The sequence below is a fragment of the Neodiprion pinetum genome, chromosome 1 (genome assembly GCF_021155775.2).
Source record: "Neodiprion pinetum isolate iyNeoPine1 chromosome 1, iyNeoPine1.2, whole genome shotgun sequence".
Lineage (NCBI taxonomy): Eukaryota > Metazoa > Arthropoda > Insecta > Hymenoptera > Diprionidae > Neodiprion > Neodiprion pinetum.
The window spans coordinates 14,978,787-14,998,992 of NC_060232.1; the positions used below are offsets into that span (position 1 = coordinate 14,978,787).

At 37.1% G+C, this 20,206-nt stretch overlaps 1 protein-coding gene across 2 annotated transcripts in view; it reads right to left on the minus strand.

The window, feature by feature from the left end:
• Tg (transglutaminase) overlaps nucleotides 1-19,869 on the minus strand; it is a 519,386-nt gene extending 499,517 nt beyond the window's left edge. The window contains exon 1 of one of the 2 annotated variants that reach the window (XM_046608806.2): nucleotides 19,505-19,865. In XM_046608806.2, the coding sequence (XP_046464762.1) occupies nucleotides 19,505-19,640 (136 nt within the window). In that variant the 5' untranslated portion in view covers nucleotides 19,641-19,865. Of the gene's footprint in view, nucleotides 1-19,504 lie in introns of both variants that reach the window. The other variant, XM_069134516.1, reaches the window with a different exon arrangement.
• Between the last annotated feature and the right edge of the window lie 337 nt (nucleotides 19,870-20,206).

Sequence of the window (20,206 nt, forward strand, 5' to 3'; positions counted from 1 at the left end):
GAGAAGACACGAAAAAATATTACAGGAAGATTTGTATCGCATGTAAATAGCATGGGCTATACCGCCATCGCGACTCTGAGACAAGCTAGGAGAATTCATAGTGAATTTAAATGCGGTCAATCAACTTCGCAACAGGGCTGTTCAGTTTTCGCTAGCAACCGCGTTTACATTAATTTCATACGGGCGCGCAACTTTCCATGTTTTCTAGTGTCGTTTATACTGTACAACGTCGCATTTTATAGCCGCTCGTCACAAGGGCATAAAACCGAAGGAAATATCCAGACAACGCGTCTCTGGCGGGGTACTTCAACCAAACTCGATAGAAAATAGGTAATAACTACCAGTAACTAATTCTTTCTATGTAAATTCTGTATTTCGCGCTCCGGCGCAAACTAACAAGGTACACGGACGACGACGATTTCTACCACCGGTCAACAGCTACCGATAACTACCGTTTCCAGCTCTCGATGACTTCGTCTACCGACGGTTTGATAAGACTGAACTGGCTACCTTGGTGTGCTTCTGAAACATCTGGGCTAGCACACATCCGAAGCTCTCGTATCACCTCGATTGCAGGCATACAGATGTAAAGTCCTCCCATCAGCCGAGGGACCAGCTTCTCAAGGAGAAACCAGCTGCCCGATTTCTCGGATGCCGTAAGGGGCATACAGGGCAGACTGTAGCCTGCCGTCTTCTAACTTACCGGCCAGGTGCCGAACCGACCCCTAAAGTACTACTTCCAGTTTGATAAAGACCTAGTTCTGAGGATCAACGCAGCCTTCCTACGAGTAAGGATTATAATCATATGACTCATGGTCCATGACTTAGAGTTGCATTAAGCCACCGTGTGACTGCATGGTGTTACGTGGGGGTGAGGGTGTACTGAGCGGTGGTAGTTAATGATTAATTGAATAATCAAGCTCCCACGTAACGACAATGAATAATCATTAAAACTAAGAAAGACCTACCTTTCGATAAGCCGGTAATTTGTAGGATCGTGTTGCTATAGTCCTGTACAGGTCTGTGAGGTTTGTTTAAATTGTTGAGGCAATTTTACAATAATAAAAATGGGAAGAAGGTCGTTCAAAATAAATGTTTAATATGATTTAACTGGTAAATGATGAAGTATATTCTGTTTTGATTTGGTTATTGAAATGTCTGGTAACAATCAATGGTGATAATGATATATGAGCCGAAAATAACAATTTATAAAGTGTTCAAGTTTATAAAAAATCGTGTGTTGTTCTATTCTGAGGGATATTATTATTTGGTCCCAGGAACATCTACTCTGAACGATGGTTAACTAGCTGGTCGTGATTATTGTATTGTATCTCTCTTTTTAGATTATCTTAAATCAATTATATATACTATTGTTAAGTCTTATTCGTTAATTCTTGGAAACAATAAGTACGATTCAATTGGGGGTAGTGAAGCTAGCCACCAATTCTAGACCTGGTTTTGAATGAAAATTACTGAAGTAGATTTTGATTATAAAGGTGAAAAAAGAATTCGTTCAATTTCGAAGATTAACACTCGGATTGACTTAGCTTTAGGTGAATCGGTCGACGAGATTGAGAGCCGTCGGATCGTGTCGGTCTGCGTCGGTAGATTTCTGGACCAGGGGCCTCACCTCAAGTTTGGAAGAGTTGATCAATCGAAAGATGTTGAACGTCGGTCACTTAGTCTTTTTAGATTTGGAATGATATCTTGTTATCGGAAGTTATAGTTGAAAATGTCAATTTTCTGATTTTGATGTATGTTAAAATTGATTGCAACAATTTATTTATTAAAAACGATAGTGTAATTATTATTATTATTACTTAAGATTACCTGATTCGGTTGAATCAGGGCCGAACTCAGTTTAATTATGGAAAATGGAATGGCATAAAAATGTCTATTCGCGAAATGATGAGATTTAGTAAAGGACAGAAAAGATGGAAACGTAGAAGAAAGTGAGCCTCTTGCAGCTAACAGATTAACTGAATGCTCGAATTTGACGAATTGGCGCGAGACTTTAGGTCGGTCACAACTAAGATTTTCCAAACGCTACTCTTGCTCGAGAGGGCTAATCCGGGTTTACGCCCACGCACTTCGCGACTTGACAGACGAAAGACGCGGCTTCTTGGGCCCGAGGGTCCAAGGAGCTGCAGTTGTAATTAGTTACAACGGTAATTAGCCAATAAGGTGCGAGGGTGACCTCCTGGTGCCCAAATCCGCATGGTCAGCGTTAATTCTCGCTCTTCGACGGTGTTCCGACGATTCTCAATCTCGTCGGTGACACATTGAAGATATGAACAAAAGATATTTACATGCAATGTTCACACATTCATTCATACATTCCAATAAGTAATCTATTTTAATTTGGTGGTTCTAAAGGTAGTGGTTTATCCTAGTTATTGATTATAGTTTCAACTTAAAAAGAGGGATATTTCTAGGCTGAGCGCTACTGATGCTAATTCAGCAGTCTCCTATCTCAGTTCTTGGTACCAGTTAAATAAAAGAAAGTTGAACCTTATACTAGGGATCATCGTTGGTCTCTACGTGACTTTTGTCAGGAGGGGTGGAACTCGCCGTTATTAGAATATGAGATTTTGACGAAATGATATCTGTGCATTGAAGAAATTAACGAAATGAAATGAAATGGAATTTTGAAAAAGGTACGCCAAGGCGGTACGTCGGGGCGTAACAATGGTCTCCTTGATGTATCGTGGGCAGCTGGCCACCGCCTATACGACCAAACCGGTGGAGGCGAACATTGAGTTACAGTAAGTTGTCGCCATCCACTCGGTAACTTTGACTGGAAAGCATCCGACATAGATGCCTCTGTCAAAGGAATCCCCAATGATAGGAAACCTGGATAGTAGGGTGAAGCAGCTGAAAAATTGTATGTGTTGGTGTCAATGACGGAATCACGGGCAGGACATTACGTGTCATCTGTCAGCAATCTTCAAAAACGTGTGACGTAATCAGAACCGATATTCACCACAACAGGGATGACCCAATTATGGTGGGGAACAGACGACTAATCAACTAGAAGAAGAATCACCTACGCTCAGCCCGCCAGGAGACAGCTTCACCACTACTTTGTTCTCGTTTTGATTTCTTTCAGTTACCTTCCCTTTTTCCTTTACCACTATCGCTATCGTTTGTTCTATCGTTACCATTTTCTCACAACTATACTACCGCTTGCATTACCGTTTACTTTCTTTCTCTCCTTTTGAGCAACTTCCTTCTTAGCCTTTTTTTTGCTACCAATAAGTTTAATTTGAATTAGAGTCAGAGTTTGTGTGCCTGAGTCACCGGCTAAGGTAAGGCTTCTGCCTTTGTATTGTATCGTTACGAAGTTACTCTTAATTTCTATTTTCTTTCTTATCGTTTTTATCTCTCTTGGTTGCATCGTGTGATGCCAGTTTTGTGTGAATTATGGTGCACGACTTAGAGTTGCGTTATGTTGCCGTCTGACTGCATGGTTTCGATAATTCACTGGCCAACAGTGGTTTTGTTGCTCTTGATATTTGAGTCGTCTTAGAAGGATTCGATGTCAACGACCTTAGGAGTAAGCGTAGTTTTTCGAAATTGGCTCTAGTTATTTATTCTATCGACATTTTCATATATGACTCAAAAAAGCAATGTTTAGGTGAAAAATTCGATTTCTTTTTTTTAATATCTAAAGTTTATCAAAAAAATACTATCAATAACCTTAGTTATGCTTACTTTATTCGGGCAGAAGTATGAAAAATATAAGAAATATAATACTTTGTTGTTCTCGCCATGAAAAAGAGGGCAAAACAAGTTTCTTCGAAAGGGGGGGTATTGGGGTGTTCCGAAAAAACAAATTAAAAAATTTCTCTCAAACACGCATCAAACTTTCGGTAGAGCATCTTATATAGAATATCTCAGCCAAATACGAGCTTTTAATATTGATTTTTTTCCATTTTCCATTTAAATAACAGATAAAAAAATTTAGGAAAAAATATATCTCATAAATGTCTGACATATAAACCATCTAAACGTACATCTAATAAACTATCTGTATTAACAGATTCTTATAGGAAACTTCACGCTCTATAAAAAACTACTGATATAGAACTTTAACCGTTCAAGAGAAATTCGCCTTTAAACATTGAGTCATCTCGAATACAATACTACAATAACATAAAAACCAGAGCCAATCTAATATAATCATAATTATATTCGTAAGTTTTACGTTCTCAAACACCAGGATTCACAGAAAAAATCAGAGCAACAAAAAAAAGTATTTATTTTGTAGAGCTGTGAATTAATAAATTCCGTGTCTGAGCAACCTCGTAACTACTTAATAAGTAACTCTTTCGTATTCGTGAATTTTCTGATTATCTGTAAATCCTATTGCCGGATAAAAATAGTGATTTGGCACACTCAACTTTTTGGGCTGATTATAGTTTTATTACGTTGGTACAGTAAAAAAAAAGTGCTTAGCATGAATTTTGGTCCACTCACCCCTACTGCTAGCCTTACCACCCCAGAAACCCCAGTTTTTAGTCTTCATTTCCAAACTTTTTGTCAAGTCAATGCATCCTTACGAAAAAAATACAGTGTATAGAGTAAGTAGATTTCTTTCAACTTGATTGTTTCAGTTTTTTTTCACCCCCCCCCCCCCTGCCCTTCCAAAAAATTCCCAAATTGTTTAACATTTTTTTCTCGACAACTAAGATGGACGCGGATTTCAAATTAATACTTTAAGTGTATTTTTACTCGAAGAACACACTCTACTTTTTTTATTTTTTACAAATTGGTGGAACACACCGAAAATTATAAAAAACCGTTATTTTAATCATTTTCGGCTTTTTCTGCTCTTCGTTTTACTTTGAATGATGAAAAACGATATTGTCAACCGAAAAACATTCAACGAAATATTTTCTGCCTAATATAATACTCATGCGATGAATTGTACGCATATGTATTGTGACGTGGTATTTTGTACCCCGTCACTTTGTTTAATTATCGCATTTCCCTAGGTGCAGATATCGCTAAAAATAACGAAAGCACGTCTGAGGCCAATACTCCAAAAATGAACGACTAATTATCTTTAAGTTGAATTCTCTTTACTAAGCTAATTGTATGCTATTTTCTAATTCTGTAATGCTCTACGAGAACCATCTGCGAGACCTTCGCGTCAAGATACCAGGACACTGCCTGACAGGGGTCACGTACCAGCTCAACATCGACCACCACCGACTACAGACGAACGAATACCGCTGAAACCACTCCCGATGGATGCCTATCCAGTTGTCGAACAGGGTCGTGCGTGATGCACAAACAGCACCTCCAACTATTTGCGACATATCGGCCAGGAGCCGAACCACGAATGAATGCTTCTACCGCTCGGATGCATCGTTAGGCGGCGTACAGGGCTGTGCGTCAAAAACACAACGAAGCCTCCCGTCGACGATACTTATCAGCCTGGAGCTGAACCGACCCTAACATCTACTAAGTCGTTGACTATCCAATAGAGGACGGTCTTCTCTTCACGAACCGTCCTATCGAAGGACTGCGGCGTGGAATAGGCTAATGATATGCTGACCACGTGGATCTGGTGGATCTAGTGTGGGGATCCGGGTTGAGGGCCATCACCACCAGATCGTTCCGGCATGAGGGCTTCAATGAGCGAGGGCCGGGATGCAGCGCCGACGAAATAGCTACAACGGGGAGTACCAGTAAAGCAAGGAGTGAGTTACAGTCGGTCGCAAGTCCAAAGGACCGGTGACGTAATATTGCCGCACACCTCAATATCGCAACACATGAGCAGTACGACCCCCCCCTCTCACCAACGATACCGCATAGCTGAAGGAAAACATCTCTAACCACCTTCCGACGTCCCGATACCTCGATACCTGTCGTCGAGGGAAAAGAAAAACAAGCGGCGAGGGATTATCGCCACCTACCCGTGGACCAGGCCACGCGACCTGCTGGTCCAATTAAAATACCGCAAATTTGAGGAAGAATCACGTGACAGCAGCTCGACGAAAATCAGGATCATCGCTCATCTCGTCACTCTACGTTCAGTTTTCGCAGTAAACAGACGTGTTCTCGTTAGAAAGTTTCTCGTATCATTATCGCATCTATATCGTATTCTATACCAGTTTCTATCTTCTTTCACGTAAGTGAGGTTCCTCTTCTATTTTGTGAAGCCACGAGATTACTTGCAATATATCGTACCTTTATCTTTATCTCTTTCTCTCTTTACCTTGCAGTTGGTCTGCTTGAGCCAATTGGGCTCGTATCTTTTCTCTTTATCTTGCAGTTGGTCTGCTTGAGCCACCTGGGCTCGTACCTTATTCTCTCTTATCTCTTATCTTGTCCCTTGCTCTGTCTTATTGCAAGTAACTTCGCGACTGGTCGACTATTACTTACACATTGTAGTGACTATTGCTTTATTTTATTATCTTTCTCTTATGGAAAATTTGAATGTCTAATATCGCTGTCTAGCAGCGCGTTCCGTTGAAGGATCAATTTTTATCTTAGCTACTGAGCATTGCTATTTTGTTATATTTTCTCTGATTAGTTTCTATCTGTCTCTTTACCTATTACCGCTGATTATCGTATCTTAGTGAGTGTACCGCGGGAGCAATCTTACATCGCTGCGCGGTCCCGCTCGTCGTTTATTTGACATTGGAGTATTGTGCCGTATCGCAGAACATCTTTTTCACTATTTTCTTCGCTAATATCGCTGATCGTAGTTGTCCGTAGTCTATTTGGTTTGCCGTACGTTGCATATTAATTATCTTGCATATTGTTTGTCTTATCTTGAATTGCCTTTTATCGTACCGAATATTATCTCTCTTTCTCTCGCACTTACCGCAAACTAGAGACTACGTATTATGTGTTATTCTCTATATTTTATGATAATTTTCTATTTGACCTGTCGCTTGAATTTACCTTGTAATTCATAATTCCCTGTCTGCCTATTTCTGATCATTCTGGTAATGTGATAACTATTACAATTGTTGTATTTCGCATGTGTTTATAATCGCCTCTCATATTTTATGATTTATTTGCTTACCGCTTAATTTAAGTACAGTATATCTTTTTCTGTTCTGCCTACCTATCATAAAACCGTGTTAATCGTTACCTTTAGTATCGCGAGCTTGCGCATATTTCCCGCTTATTCGGAAAACGTTCCGTTATTTGTTAACTCTCTCGCTTAACCTTTCTCTGGCTGTAAATATTGTTAATTATCGCACTTATCGTAATTGTATCTCAATCTCTTCAGCTGCTTGCTTGTCATTAAACTTATCGCTTCTTGCTTAATATATTTGACATTATTCCTGCTTCACCTGTTTCTTATTTTATCTATTGGATTCGACTCCGCCCCTCTACCATTATCTTGTCTCTCTGAGCGAACTGTGCAAAACCGTCGTAGAACCTGACCTTACCTTTATCTATCACCTTTACCTTTACCTTTGTCTTTTTCTCTAATTATCTATTTTTGACGCATGTGCGTCTGGCGCCCAACAATCGTACCTTTCTCCCTTAGTATCTCTCTCTCTATCTAATTATTCAGGTTAGTGACTGCGCCGTAGGGTAACCAATTATCGTTCTATCGTTTTACCCTCAACGCCATTAAAAATATTGGTTACAGTATATTTTGAAATACATGACAAGGAATCGTTGCATACAGAAACGTTTTCATGCTAATTCACAATGTCTTTTCCCGATCTCATACACACATTACGCGCGCACACTTAAATTCACTGACTAATCGTCTACACACTCAAATATAAATTACATACATATATGCACATAGACTAATGACACACCACGAAGAGGGAGAGAAAACTGAAAAAAGAAGAAAAATACGTAATGACGTTTAACTTTGAGAACGTACTTGTATATATTGAAACACGTCTTGTACAATAGTAGTAGGTATTTTAGTATACTCAAAATAATACGTATATGTATTACAAACATGAATAAACCAGAATAAAACTGTTCTCTAATTTTCGCTTTTATTGTCATCACTGTCACTAACAACAGGTAGTATATCTTAGTATTCATCGGTATCAAAGATTTTTAATAATAATTCAGCTGGCCTGATGATATTAGTCTGGTACCTCGCGGGAGAAAGATAATCAATTATGGCTGCTACATGACAACAGCATCCGACTGTACTCAACCCATTAGCACAATCACAAGCGTATCACCCAATGCCATCTGTGACGATATTATGAATTCGAAAGTGCTGGCGAGGTTTTGCTTGGCACCGCCATCTCGATTCGGGCGTCGGGCGAGAGAGGCGGCTTGGCGTTTGAAAGAGTCTACGGGAAGACGCCCAACTAACCGGTTTATAATTCCCCGTAGTGATTACTTGGGTAATCATTGTAAACGAGAATTAAAATAAAATTCACACATTGACCTCGCCAGTTAATATCCATACGAATCTGAACGTCATTACGGAATCGCCGCGAAGAGAAATTAAAAAGATCGTGGATTCCAATTTTTATAAAAAGATTCGCAAAATCACATGGACGATTACACGACGGAGTTACTGCCGAGTATTAAATCGAGGGATAAGTGATTTTGAATATAATTATGACTGACCAACTTTTTACATCAACACTATAGACAATTTTATATCCCAGTGTGAATTCGAGCGTATTTTATCTTAATTTATTTGTGAATGTTTGGAATGAATGTGTAATTTTAATCGTTAGAACAATGGACAGGATTTAAAGAGTTTTTATATGTTATTTATATTTTAGTTATATTTCATCTACATTTTGTTTATATTTTATTTATATTCCCCTTATATTTTATTTATACTTCATTTTTTCCATTTATAGTCAATGTCATATTTATTATCGTACTGGTTATTTTTTTTTTGTAAGCCTGTTCATTTATTTCATATTTTTTTTCTTTTATGTTGACAATAGACTCAAATTCTTCACCGTCCCCTTATTGACATGTGTTTTTGACATCCCACGTTGATTAGAATACAGGAAAATACAAAAACAAAAACAATTATTTACACATCGATGCAATTATCGTTTGGTACGTAATCAATGTAGCATTTAATTTATAAGTTTTGCTGTTTCTATGACGCGATTTAACTTCATATTTCAAAATGTTTTTTGATTCTTTCAAGCACCTAGGGGTTATTTCGTTATTATTATTGCCAGTTTTGGCCAAATAGCATAATGCCGTTTACAGTTGATAACTTCTAGTAAATAAAAATTTTAGTGGATCGATTGATAATTCCGGAAAATCGATTATTGCACTGGACTTAATGCTCTGAAATGGTTTTTTCTTTTTACTCCAGCGACCCTGCTCTACTTCTTTTGCCAAAGTATTTTCTGTGTCCATTTTGGATTTCATGAAATTAATGATGCTATCAGTCATACCAACATCAGACCTGAAACGTTTACCGAAAGTATTGTTCAGATAACACAGAATTCGGCAGAGGCTACCGATTTCGGGGAGAGTTCTGTTGTTAACTTCATTAAGAAAGAATTTAAATTTTTTTCCTATGATACCATGTATTGCCTCAACAACCCACCGAACTTTAGTTACAAATCGAGAGAAGTTAGCTTCTTCAGTAGTTACTCGAGGACGCCTAACTTTTAAAGCAGGCATCAGTACTTTATACCCGTTTCCTTCAAAATATCCTATCACGTCGCGAAATCCGCGATCTAGTACCAAAATATCCCCTGGTTTCAAAATACTACTCAAGCCGTTAGGATCATCCAAAATAGTTTTTAATATTGAATCATCATTCTGTTAGCAGAAAAAGATCCAGGTAAATCTAAAATATAACCATCAGTACAGCAAATAGTGAGTGGTTTACAAAGGTGGGTCTTTTTTTGTCCAGAATGAGCTTTCCTCTGGTATTCGCTATTTTTACTTTTTTGATGGTATACATAAGTTCCATCGCATATGACTACCTAATGATTTTCTATATTATGTAATTTTTTAACTATATCCGATGTATGATTGTTAATAAGATTATCTCTAAAACAAGTTTTAAAACCAAACTTAGTTCGTAAGACGTGTTTTTTAAACGCACTTATAACTGACTTAATACAATTTTCGATAGCTCGATGATCTTTGACTTCGAGAATCGCATCAATAAAACTATCGGAGCTGCCAGTTCGAAGTTTCATCGAAAAAATAGCAACGGCTTGTAACGGGTTCCTGTTACATGAACGTCTCAAAGAAGATAGCATTTCTGTTCTCTTTTTGAGTTCATTCCAGTTATATACGGTAAAAATCTTCAAGCGGTTTTGATCTAAGTTGAAATTGCCAATCTTGTCATGAAGTTCCATTATACTTGTCGAAGATAATTTATCTGAAAATAATAAGTTCAGAGACTTCGATGATACTAGTATTTGAACATACACCAAAGGTACTGCACGAACTTACTCTAGCTCATTAGCAATAAATCTTTTTTCAAGAATATGTATTCCACAACACCAATTATTTTTAGGGATGTAGATTCTCAGAAAAGCGAACGCTTGAATTCGTGCTTCGGTAGGTACAATAATCATTGATTGACTATCAGCATGTGCTGAGCATACGCAACACCGTCTTTGACTTACAGAAAATCTTTTAAAAGGTATTTCTACAGTTTCAACAACATTAACATTTGGTGGCAACGGATAAATTAAACCAACTCCTGGCGGTTGTGATGATAGTGGCGTAGGCGTGAGTGATAATTGTGAAAATATTTCAAAAGCATTAGTATTTTTGTCCGTATAATTAACAGTTGAATGAGATGGGGTACTCGTTAAAGTTCTAGAATCATATAATGTATGAAATGGTGAATCAGATCTCGATACATTTGAAACAACCATCGTACATGACACTGCACTTGAGATAACTGCATCAGATGTTGATGCAGTTGAAACAATTTTTCTAGATGTCGATGCAATTGGAATAACTGCTCGAGATGTCGACGCAACTGACAAGACTGTACCGAATGCTGATGCAATATTGACAGGTTTTTTAGATTTTGATGCACTATTAAGAGAACTATAAGAAGTTATAGTTGCGCTAGCGGCTCTGCTGGAGATGCTTAAGCCCGAAGTACTTAAATCAGGATTATCTGATCTTGCTCCAGTCATTGCACTTTGTGTTGTAGTTGCAGTAGCTCTTACAGATTCAGCCAATTGAAGAGAATTTGATGTTCGACAATTGCAGCATAGAACATCTCTTAATTTGACCGGTTTTTTCAGTTGTTCTTCGTATAAGACTCTGTCTTTGTCAATTTGTATATTTTTCCGATCCTTGCTTGATCTCTTGCGAAGATTGGCTTGACATTTAATGCATTTATCATCTTGAATTTTCTGGTTTTTTAGCTTGGCTCGGACCATCTGACATTTTCTGTAATGTCAAAAGTTTTGAATAAAAGTAATAGCAAGTACTAGAATGAGGAGTCTTCGGATTGATACAACAACGTTGAATAAGTTGTGTATATTAATCAATTACATATGTGACGTTGCACCTAGAGTGCAAGTCACAACAAACCCCAAACCCGCGGGGAAGAGCCGAACGGGTGAGCCCTGTCCCGTCGGGAAAGACCCGAACATCACCGAAGCCCCGACGCTCGGCAGAGCCGAGCGCGAGAGTCAGTACGAGCACGGCCGTAGCAGCAGCCACACCGGCGTAGACAAAACCCCAAGAGCGAAAGCGAGAGAGAGAGAGAGAAAGAAAGAGAGAGAGTCACCGACACACACACACACACACCGAACACCCAGCTACCCTCCACCGCACCTCAAGACCTCCACACACACACGTCGACGTAACCAGGTTAGCCTGCCTTCTATCGCCGATCTGCTCCTCCCCTCGCAATACCAACCCTGTCTACCACACACTCCCCGTCACTCTACACCACCCTCCCCTCGCCATATCAACCCTTCCGACCCCACATTCCCCGTCACCTCCCACTCTCCTTCCCCCCCCCCTGCGCGCGTAGCTGTAATTTAGTATTAAGCAACGCTAAGGGCTGAGGCGTGATCAGCCACCGCTTACGTCTACAACCCTTTTGTAAATCTTAATTTAAGTCGAGCCCTGGTGCAAAAGAAAAAAAAAAATACACACACTAAGTTTTACCGATCATATCCGCCCCGTCTCTAATTGTCTTCCCCACCCATATTATTCGTGCGGACTCAAAACCCGTCACACATAATAACACTCACCAACAGTTACTAATTCCAACTTTCTTCGATTAATAAAAACTTGTCGTATGCACATTCTATAAGGATAGTCAATTATGTAAATTGAACTTTTGCTAGTTTATACATACACTAGGATGTGATACGTGACTTGTACGCTACTTCTAGAAGCCAGCGCACCCTACATATACCTACATACCACTGTAGTCCAGTCGAGGTAGACATAAAAATAGCCTTAAATGGAAATAATTAGGGGAAGCGATTTTTTTTTTAAACTTGGGGGGGGGGGGAGTGGTTGGAAGTCTAAATCTCGATTTTCGGGAATATCCCGCCATTGCGTTCGCCGCCATCTTGATTTGAAGTTCAATTTTTTTGTTTTTCTGAAATAACTCGTTAATTCACAACTTTAGAGCAAAAATGGTGGAATTCATTTTGACTGTGCCGACATAATAAAACCATAATCATCCCAAAAGGTTGAGTGGGCCAAATCACTATTCTTATCCGGCAATAGCCTTTCTGTTAGTCTGCCTCTGTAAATTTCTACCGTATCTTAAGCTATATAAACTTTAGTCTCCTTTTCTTAATTTTCTGTGCTAGGAGCGCTTATTATATTTTATTTCTTGTACCACCTCCGCTTATTATATTTTATTCGATATTGTGCCTATTGTATCGTAAATTCCTTTGAGTATACCCAAGCGTAGATTAAGCCGCTCAATACTATCGTACTCTTCTATTGCTATTGGCAATTCTTTATTGTTGTTAATTGCTATTGTTATCTTTGTATGTCTCTGCCATACCGTAATTCTTTGTCAATTTAAGTACTGCGTATTACCCGTGATTTTTTTATAATAAGGAGTACTTACAATTAGTGTACTTCCTTATTTTGCAAACTCTTCTCTGAATTTCTCACTCACTCATAATTTACATTTCCTCGAAATGTATATTTCAAGATTTCTTTGTGAAACTTCTCGAATTTCTAAATATGGTAGATCATTAATTCAATCGCCTACGAATAACCCTCTCGTAGATTGTCTCTCGTATTTTACGGTCATTCCTATTCTCTTGTCTAAGCTACCGATTTCGTAAATTATAAATTAATGTCAATCTTTCTTATTAGTCAAAGTCTATGGTAAAGTCTGTCTTACTCTTGTGTTACTATCTCCCGAGCTATCATCACTTTGTTATCTATCAATTTACAATAAGGTTCTTACTCTCGCTTCAAATTAACAGAATAATAATTCGCGTTACTACGAATAACAATTCATTCGTTGAAATTTGGGTAAAATCACGTCACTCAGTGACGTGTAGTTTCAAATAAATCTTTGCATTATATCGCTTCTTCCGACCTACGCTTAGTTCTCTCTGTTAACTATCGTCTTTCGTTTAAAGCTACCGTCTTGATTTTATTCTGCCGAAAATCTGGTAACCCATTTTTGCTGACTTAGTGATCCTTGCTAATTTGTGTAACCTAACTTCACTGATTCGAATGTGTAAGGCTAATCGACTAATTGATAATTGACTGTTGATTTTCACTATCTTTAGTTTATCCTTTATTTCTTCAATTCCTTAATTATCGTTAGCTACCTTGAATACCGCCACTCTACCAGTTCGTGTGAGTACCTGAGCCTAGGCAGCCATATAACGGGTTTTCTATTCATTTTTTGATTTGTTTCGTATTAATTGTAATTGAAGAATCGCGCCACAGTGTCAACGGTAAGTCCTCATCTGAGGGTAGCGGAAATTAGCGTTACAAATGATAGCATTTTACGACTTCATGTATCAATTATACAAGATGTACAACCGTGGTTATCACTGATTATATATCTAGATACACCAAAAAGTTGCGGTCTGAAAAAAACGAAAATTCCAGACTGAACTGACAATTTCGACAATGTTGGAAATATGACAGGTGGTATATTTCGTCTATCCGTACATCGACCATATTAATATAAGGCTGAATTGAAAGCTCCAAAAATCTAAAAACCTACAAAAGTTGTTAGACGTAGAAATTTCATCATAAGAGGGGAAAAATATGCGCCCAATAAACACACGATAGTATGATAAACGTTGAAAAAGAGTATAAACCATAAGTTTAGAAAACTTTCATCAAGTAAACGTTATTTTTGACGTTTATTAACCGATTTTAATAGGTATTGTCAGTAGGGTTTTGAGACGGATATTTGTATAGGTAAAATATCAGTCATATTTATACGTTTTAAGTACCTCACTCCGATTTACGTATAATAGTAACCCGGTTGTTAATGTATATGGGATACGTGTCTTATACGTATCACATGAACTTCAAGACTATCACTGGATGATGGTAGGTGAAAATTATTTTTTTACCTTTGTCAACCTGTTTTAATACGTACTACTGCAAGGTTTTTCATCGCAAATGTATATTAAAATTGTGACATGAAAAAAAATAGATCGCAAATCCTTGGAGAATTGATGTTAATGATTTTTCTTGAACGCGGACACTATTTCAACAACTTATCGGTAATTACATCGATGAAAACGCATTTTAGATCGATTAGTTTAAAACTTACCGCATTATTTCGCACTAGCCTGGGTTCGAACCCCATTCACTCGCAATGTTTAGATTACTGGTCGGACACCCTACCTACTACGCCAAACTATTCTGTGGAAAACCATGACTTTATTTGATTCACAATACAATGTACGGTCTACACAGGCATTACAAATAATACAGTCATTAAAAACTCATTAATAAGATTATAATTTCAGAATTCGCACTCACAATACAATTTCAAATGAATTTACAAGAGCATTTATTGTCCAAATTTAGTAAATTGTTAGATATTCATGAAATTTACAGTGCCATTGTCTGAAATTGAAAATTTGATTACTCATTCGAAACTTAACATGGTAATTCTTTGGGCATCATTGAAATCTGACACTGTTAAGAATTTTGTATAAAGTTTAGACACGCACAATTTGAGCAGATTCACAAGTTGACTTAAGGCATGAAGTAAAGTCCACATTGTCTATTGTAAGATAAAGTAGCGTATATTTCACTAAATCGTTAAAGCGGAAGTTACTACATGATTTCCAGAGCAACTATGTTATGCTTCCATACTCACAAAAATGGACATCCCTACTTGCATGATGGTAGGATGTAGAATTAACGTTTGAAAGTCATACGTATTATCGACTAGTAATATACGTTTTTGCAACCACTACTCTGAACGTTGATCAGTAGAGTTGATAAAACAATAATCATGGTCGAAATTAAACGGTAGAATATACGGATACAGTTAGATATACGGATCTTAAAACTTTCATTTATACTGAATGAGGTTGCTGATTTTTAAACGTTTAATGAAACGGCGGTACCCTGAACCGTTTTAACAACATTCTCTGCTGCCCTGATGATACACTAATTTATAAGACGTAGATTGGTGAATGTTTCAACACTATTGTTATTTTATACTATAGTCGTAGGTGTCAGGTATACAAAATACACATTATCGACTAGTGATATACGTTGTTGCAGCCACCACTCTAAATGTTTATTATTAAAGTTAATAAAACGATGATCATGGTCGAAAGAAAACGGTAAGAGGCTACAAGTCGATACAACTGCTACATATACGGATGTTGGAATTTATTTTTATACCTCATCAAGTTGTTCATTGATAGACGTATATTAAACAGACGAAGTTCTCAAAATGTGGTCTAAACGTTCATCGCTGCCGTATAATACTTATCAGTACATACAACGTAGATTTCTGACCGTCTATCATTTGTACTTATACTTGAATTAAACCACCATTACGTATATTTGACGTATCATATACTATCGTGTGTTTATAGGGCGTGAAAATTTTTGTCAGGGAGGTTAGAACGCTTCTCATCGCGCTAACAGATAGTGTGGTCGGGTCGCGCGCTTTTTTTTTTTTATGAATTTTGTGCGATCCGCGACCGCCGATCTTGATTGTAGGTATTCTTACAGCGTGAAATAGTATTTATTTACAAAAGCTCGATGCGTGAAAGCAAAATGCATGAATACACATGGCATAAGCAACAAAAGTTCTAATTCGCACAATTTGCCTATCCAAAGTTTTGTCCTTACTTGTTTGCTACAAAATTTGTCAATTTTTACTCACTTCGTCTGAATTCACTTGCGGGTATGCATTTACCGAATATCGTTGCGCGCCAGTGTACGGAAGTGCTGAAGTGTAAGCGCCCCCAAGGCGCCCGTCATGCCAGCACGTTCGTACTCTCGCATGCACCGATATTTCTACTGCAATCGACGGCAAATCAAACAACAGAAAGAATTGATGAAACGCATCTATTCAGTCCAAAATTAACATTATGATAATCTGTTCGAAGCTAACTGATCAATAGATTCAATGCGATTAAGTCATGAATTTTATACAGTATGAATCTAACAATAAGCTGCAAGTGGCAGAATAAAACCATTTCAATTCTATACGTTAGTAATATTAAACAACCATTCATTTCGTGCAAAATTGATTGTATTCGATCTTAAAGACGTCATTATCGCATGGGATCATACACAACACTTAAAAGTATAATCATTCTAATATAAAATACAAACTAAATGTGCCCGCCAAGTGTGTAGCTCTTAAAATGATGTTTCGATATCGCTACACGAAACAAGGATGTCCGACTTCATGACGGATACCTACTTGCCTAGAGATCTTAGGGCTCGGCGTTCTTTCTCGATTTCACGAGAGAAACTGGCAATACCTAAGTTGTTCTTATATTTTCATTATGATGTTACCATGGTAAATTGGCAAATTTGTTTACGTTTTAGATGTTTTTACCTACATACAATTATCCCCCCGAAGATAGTTTATCATACTATGTATCGACAGTTTCGAGTACAACAATATGTATGGTAATCTAGAGCTCTCTTTAAGACGATTTTTAATTTATTTTTTCACCATTCGCGCATATTGTTACCGAGATTATCAAACTATTATTGGAACGTTGGCAATAGTACGATTCATAGGACTATAAATAAAGGTGAATTTCCTATCAATTTTCAACTACGTGAAAATCAACTATGTACCATATCTTTGTTTTAAGAGTGCAGATAATAAATACGCTCATAGTCTTATTTCAGCTCTATGCTGATTTTCAGCGCTCCGTTCGTACCAAATGCTAGTATACCCTAAACAAAATGACAGCTAGATCAGGTGAAGTATAATTTCAACTTTAAATAAAATCTCTAAATAACTATGAATTCAGTGGCGGGCTCATGAGAAAGAGCAGCTGCACTATCACAAATTCGAAGTCGATTGAAACAATATTTACATTTAGTATGTCTATTTTCAACATTGAGTTGGTATACTATTGAGTATCATGGCATCATGAATCACAATTTTTAAAAGAATTTTCATCAAATACTACATCTTTAGCAGACTTCTGACTCCTCAGTGACGATAAGACGTTATGCATTGCTCAGTATCGCCTAAATCTTTGACTATATTATACCACATTGATAACCCCAGCATCCAAATATTTCTACTTGTCTACGATTTCCGATATGTACAATTTTATTTCTTGTAACACAGGTCGAAGAAATTTTTTTTTTGAGTTTATATTAAAATAAATAAATTTTAATTATACACATCGAATAATAACCAAGATCTTCATTGCTTACTTAAAAAGTTAGCTTTTGTCTTTTTTACGTTAATAAATAAGTCTTGAAATTTGATACGAGAAAGTCCGTACAAATATAGAAGTACGAAAAGTATTCATTTTTGAACTTGTTTTATCAATACTTTTACATTTGTAGTTTATTATTGATAATGATTTTTGAAAAAAAAGTGATTTAGATGTAAAACTGATGTTTGTGCAATTTTTATTTGCAACAATTTTTCAAGAAAATAGGTAATTATTCTTAAGACCCGAAATATTGTTGTGGTTTCTACAAAAGCGAACTTTATCCAATAAAACTATTTTTTCTTTCATTCGTTACGTGAAAGATGTCATAATTTAACATTTGTAACCCAGACTCAGAATTCGTCTTGAACAGTACAATCTAGATTATCCTTTATTCGCAATGAACTATGGTGTTCTTGAGACTTTAATCGATGTCCTGAAATTCGTACATGTTTCCATGATATTAAGAATCTAAAATGAAATAGGCTTTGCAGCAAACATTGCTATTCCAATAAAAGAAACTCACATTACCTTGGTGAATCGTCCCGCGTGTTAGAAATCCAACAGATCTTACTTGCTTATGATTGCATTTCAATTTATTCATAAGCGTATATTATTCATTTTACTTTGATCCGTAATCATTGAATTCATAAAACACATTACCGAAATACAGTTTCAATACACGTTTAGTTTTTTTCAACGATAACGCCAATGATCGTTTGATTTTCGCAACTTCTGAATGATTCGTACAGCTTGTCTATTCGGTTTACGTAAATCATAATATGCATCACAGACCGTGATGTCATATAAAAAAAAAAAAAATCCCTACCTGTAAACATCGATATTTGCAGCTTATCCGAATATATATATACATATATACCAGGTCAGTTATGAGAAGAAATCTTAATATTCTTTGTATATTGAAAACTACGTCAGTGAATGTATTTTTAACCGATGTTTTATAAAGAGTTAGTGCTATACTGTATTATGACTTGTAGGTTTGCTATTCTTCTATTCAGGCATTTTTAACGCGTGATCTTAATTTACTGAAAAAATTTGAGCTATACAAAAAAATTTGCGTCCCAACGAGCGATGCAATAATGAGAGAATTGTGAGTTGTTTTCAACGTCATATTCGTAATTTAAAGTTATCCATGATGCTTTATTTCACCTATGACTCAGCCGAATAGACAAGCTGTACTTCAGACACCTAACAAACGAAAAGACGATAATGCGTGCAAGGTTCAGCCGGTAATGCATCCAAGGTTTTCGAAATTCGATTTAGAGATTGACTTTCGAAGATTGGAATTTGGAAAGGTAAATTGGTTCAAATGTAAACATTACACGTCTTATCACAATATTCTGACTCTGTATTGATGTTGCTTGGAATATACTTTGCAGATTACAGATAAGCTGATTATTTGAAAAAAAATTAATTTTTTTATTGCTTGTTATTGGCTTGATTTTTTTCAGTAGATATTTTGATGATTGAAATGAAGTTATTATAATATATAAAACCTAAATACCTACATGCATCCGTGATTCACTTCATTTCCATAATACATCTACAATCTACATATATTACATATAAAACAAAATGCAAATTATATTACCGAAGCATAATCATATACGACTCTGAAGCGCAATTGCGACTTGAAATAATCACTGAAAACTGTCATAGGTAGTACTAAAACTCACCTGGCGTGAACTGCGCCTGCGAAGGTGGCTTCGGCATACAGTCCGGTCTTTCGCATAAAGGATTTAATTGCAGGTGCTCCCGGTCCAGGTGAAACACAGCACGAAATTTCGAACATACCGAAAAACAATGACCCATTTTACCTTGAGTTGCAACCAAGTGTTTAAAATTACCTAAATATCCCAGTAAAAATTGTTCATAACAAATTAAATAATAAATGTTGAACACATAAACTAACTATAGTTTTCTGTCACTGCAAATATTCACAATCCCTTGCGCACGAGCTCACACCCGATCACCTTCAAACCTCATTCGAGACTAACAATACGTGCGTCTAGCGCGGTAAACGACGGGAACGACGTGGATGCGGCAACGTCGAAGGTCAGCATGCCGTTCTGATTAAACGTCTACTGAAAGCTAACCGACTATTGGAAAATCGTGAAATGGTATGCACTGGTTACAGTGCGCATGCAATGGAGATCATCTCTATAGCTGGGCGTGATGCCACACGGCCCTCACAGATCCCTTGACCTCTGCGCCCACGTTATTCAATAAGTAAATACTTTCTAGTGTCGTATATAGTTAAATCGTAATGACAGAATACCGTAAATGACTCTGTTTCCAATTGAGGTCAATGTGGTGATCTGTCCGACAAATGAATCTTTTCTTTTTCATCAACACGGAATAATTACTTGACAATTGTT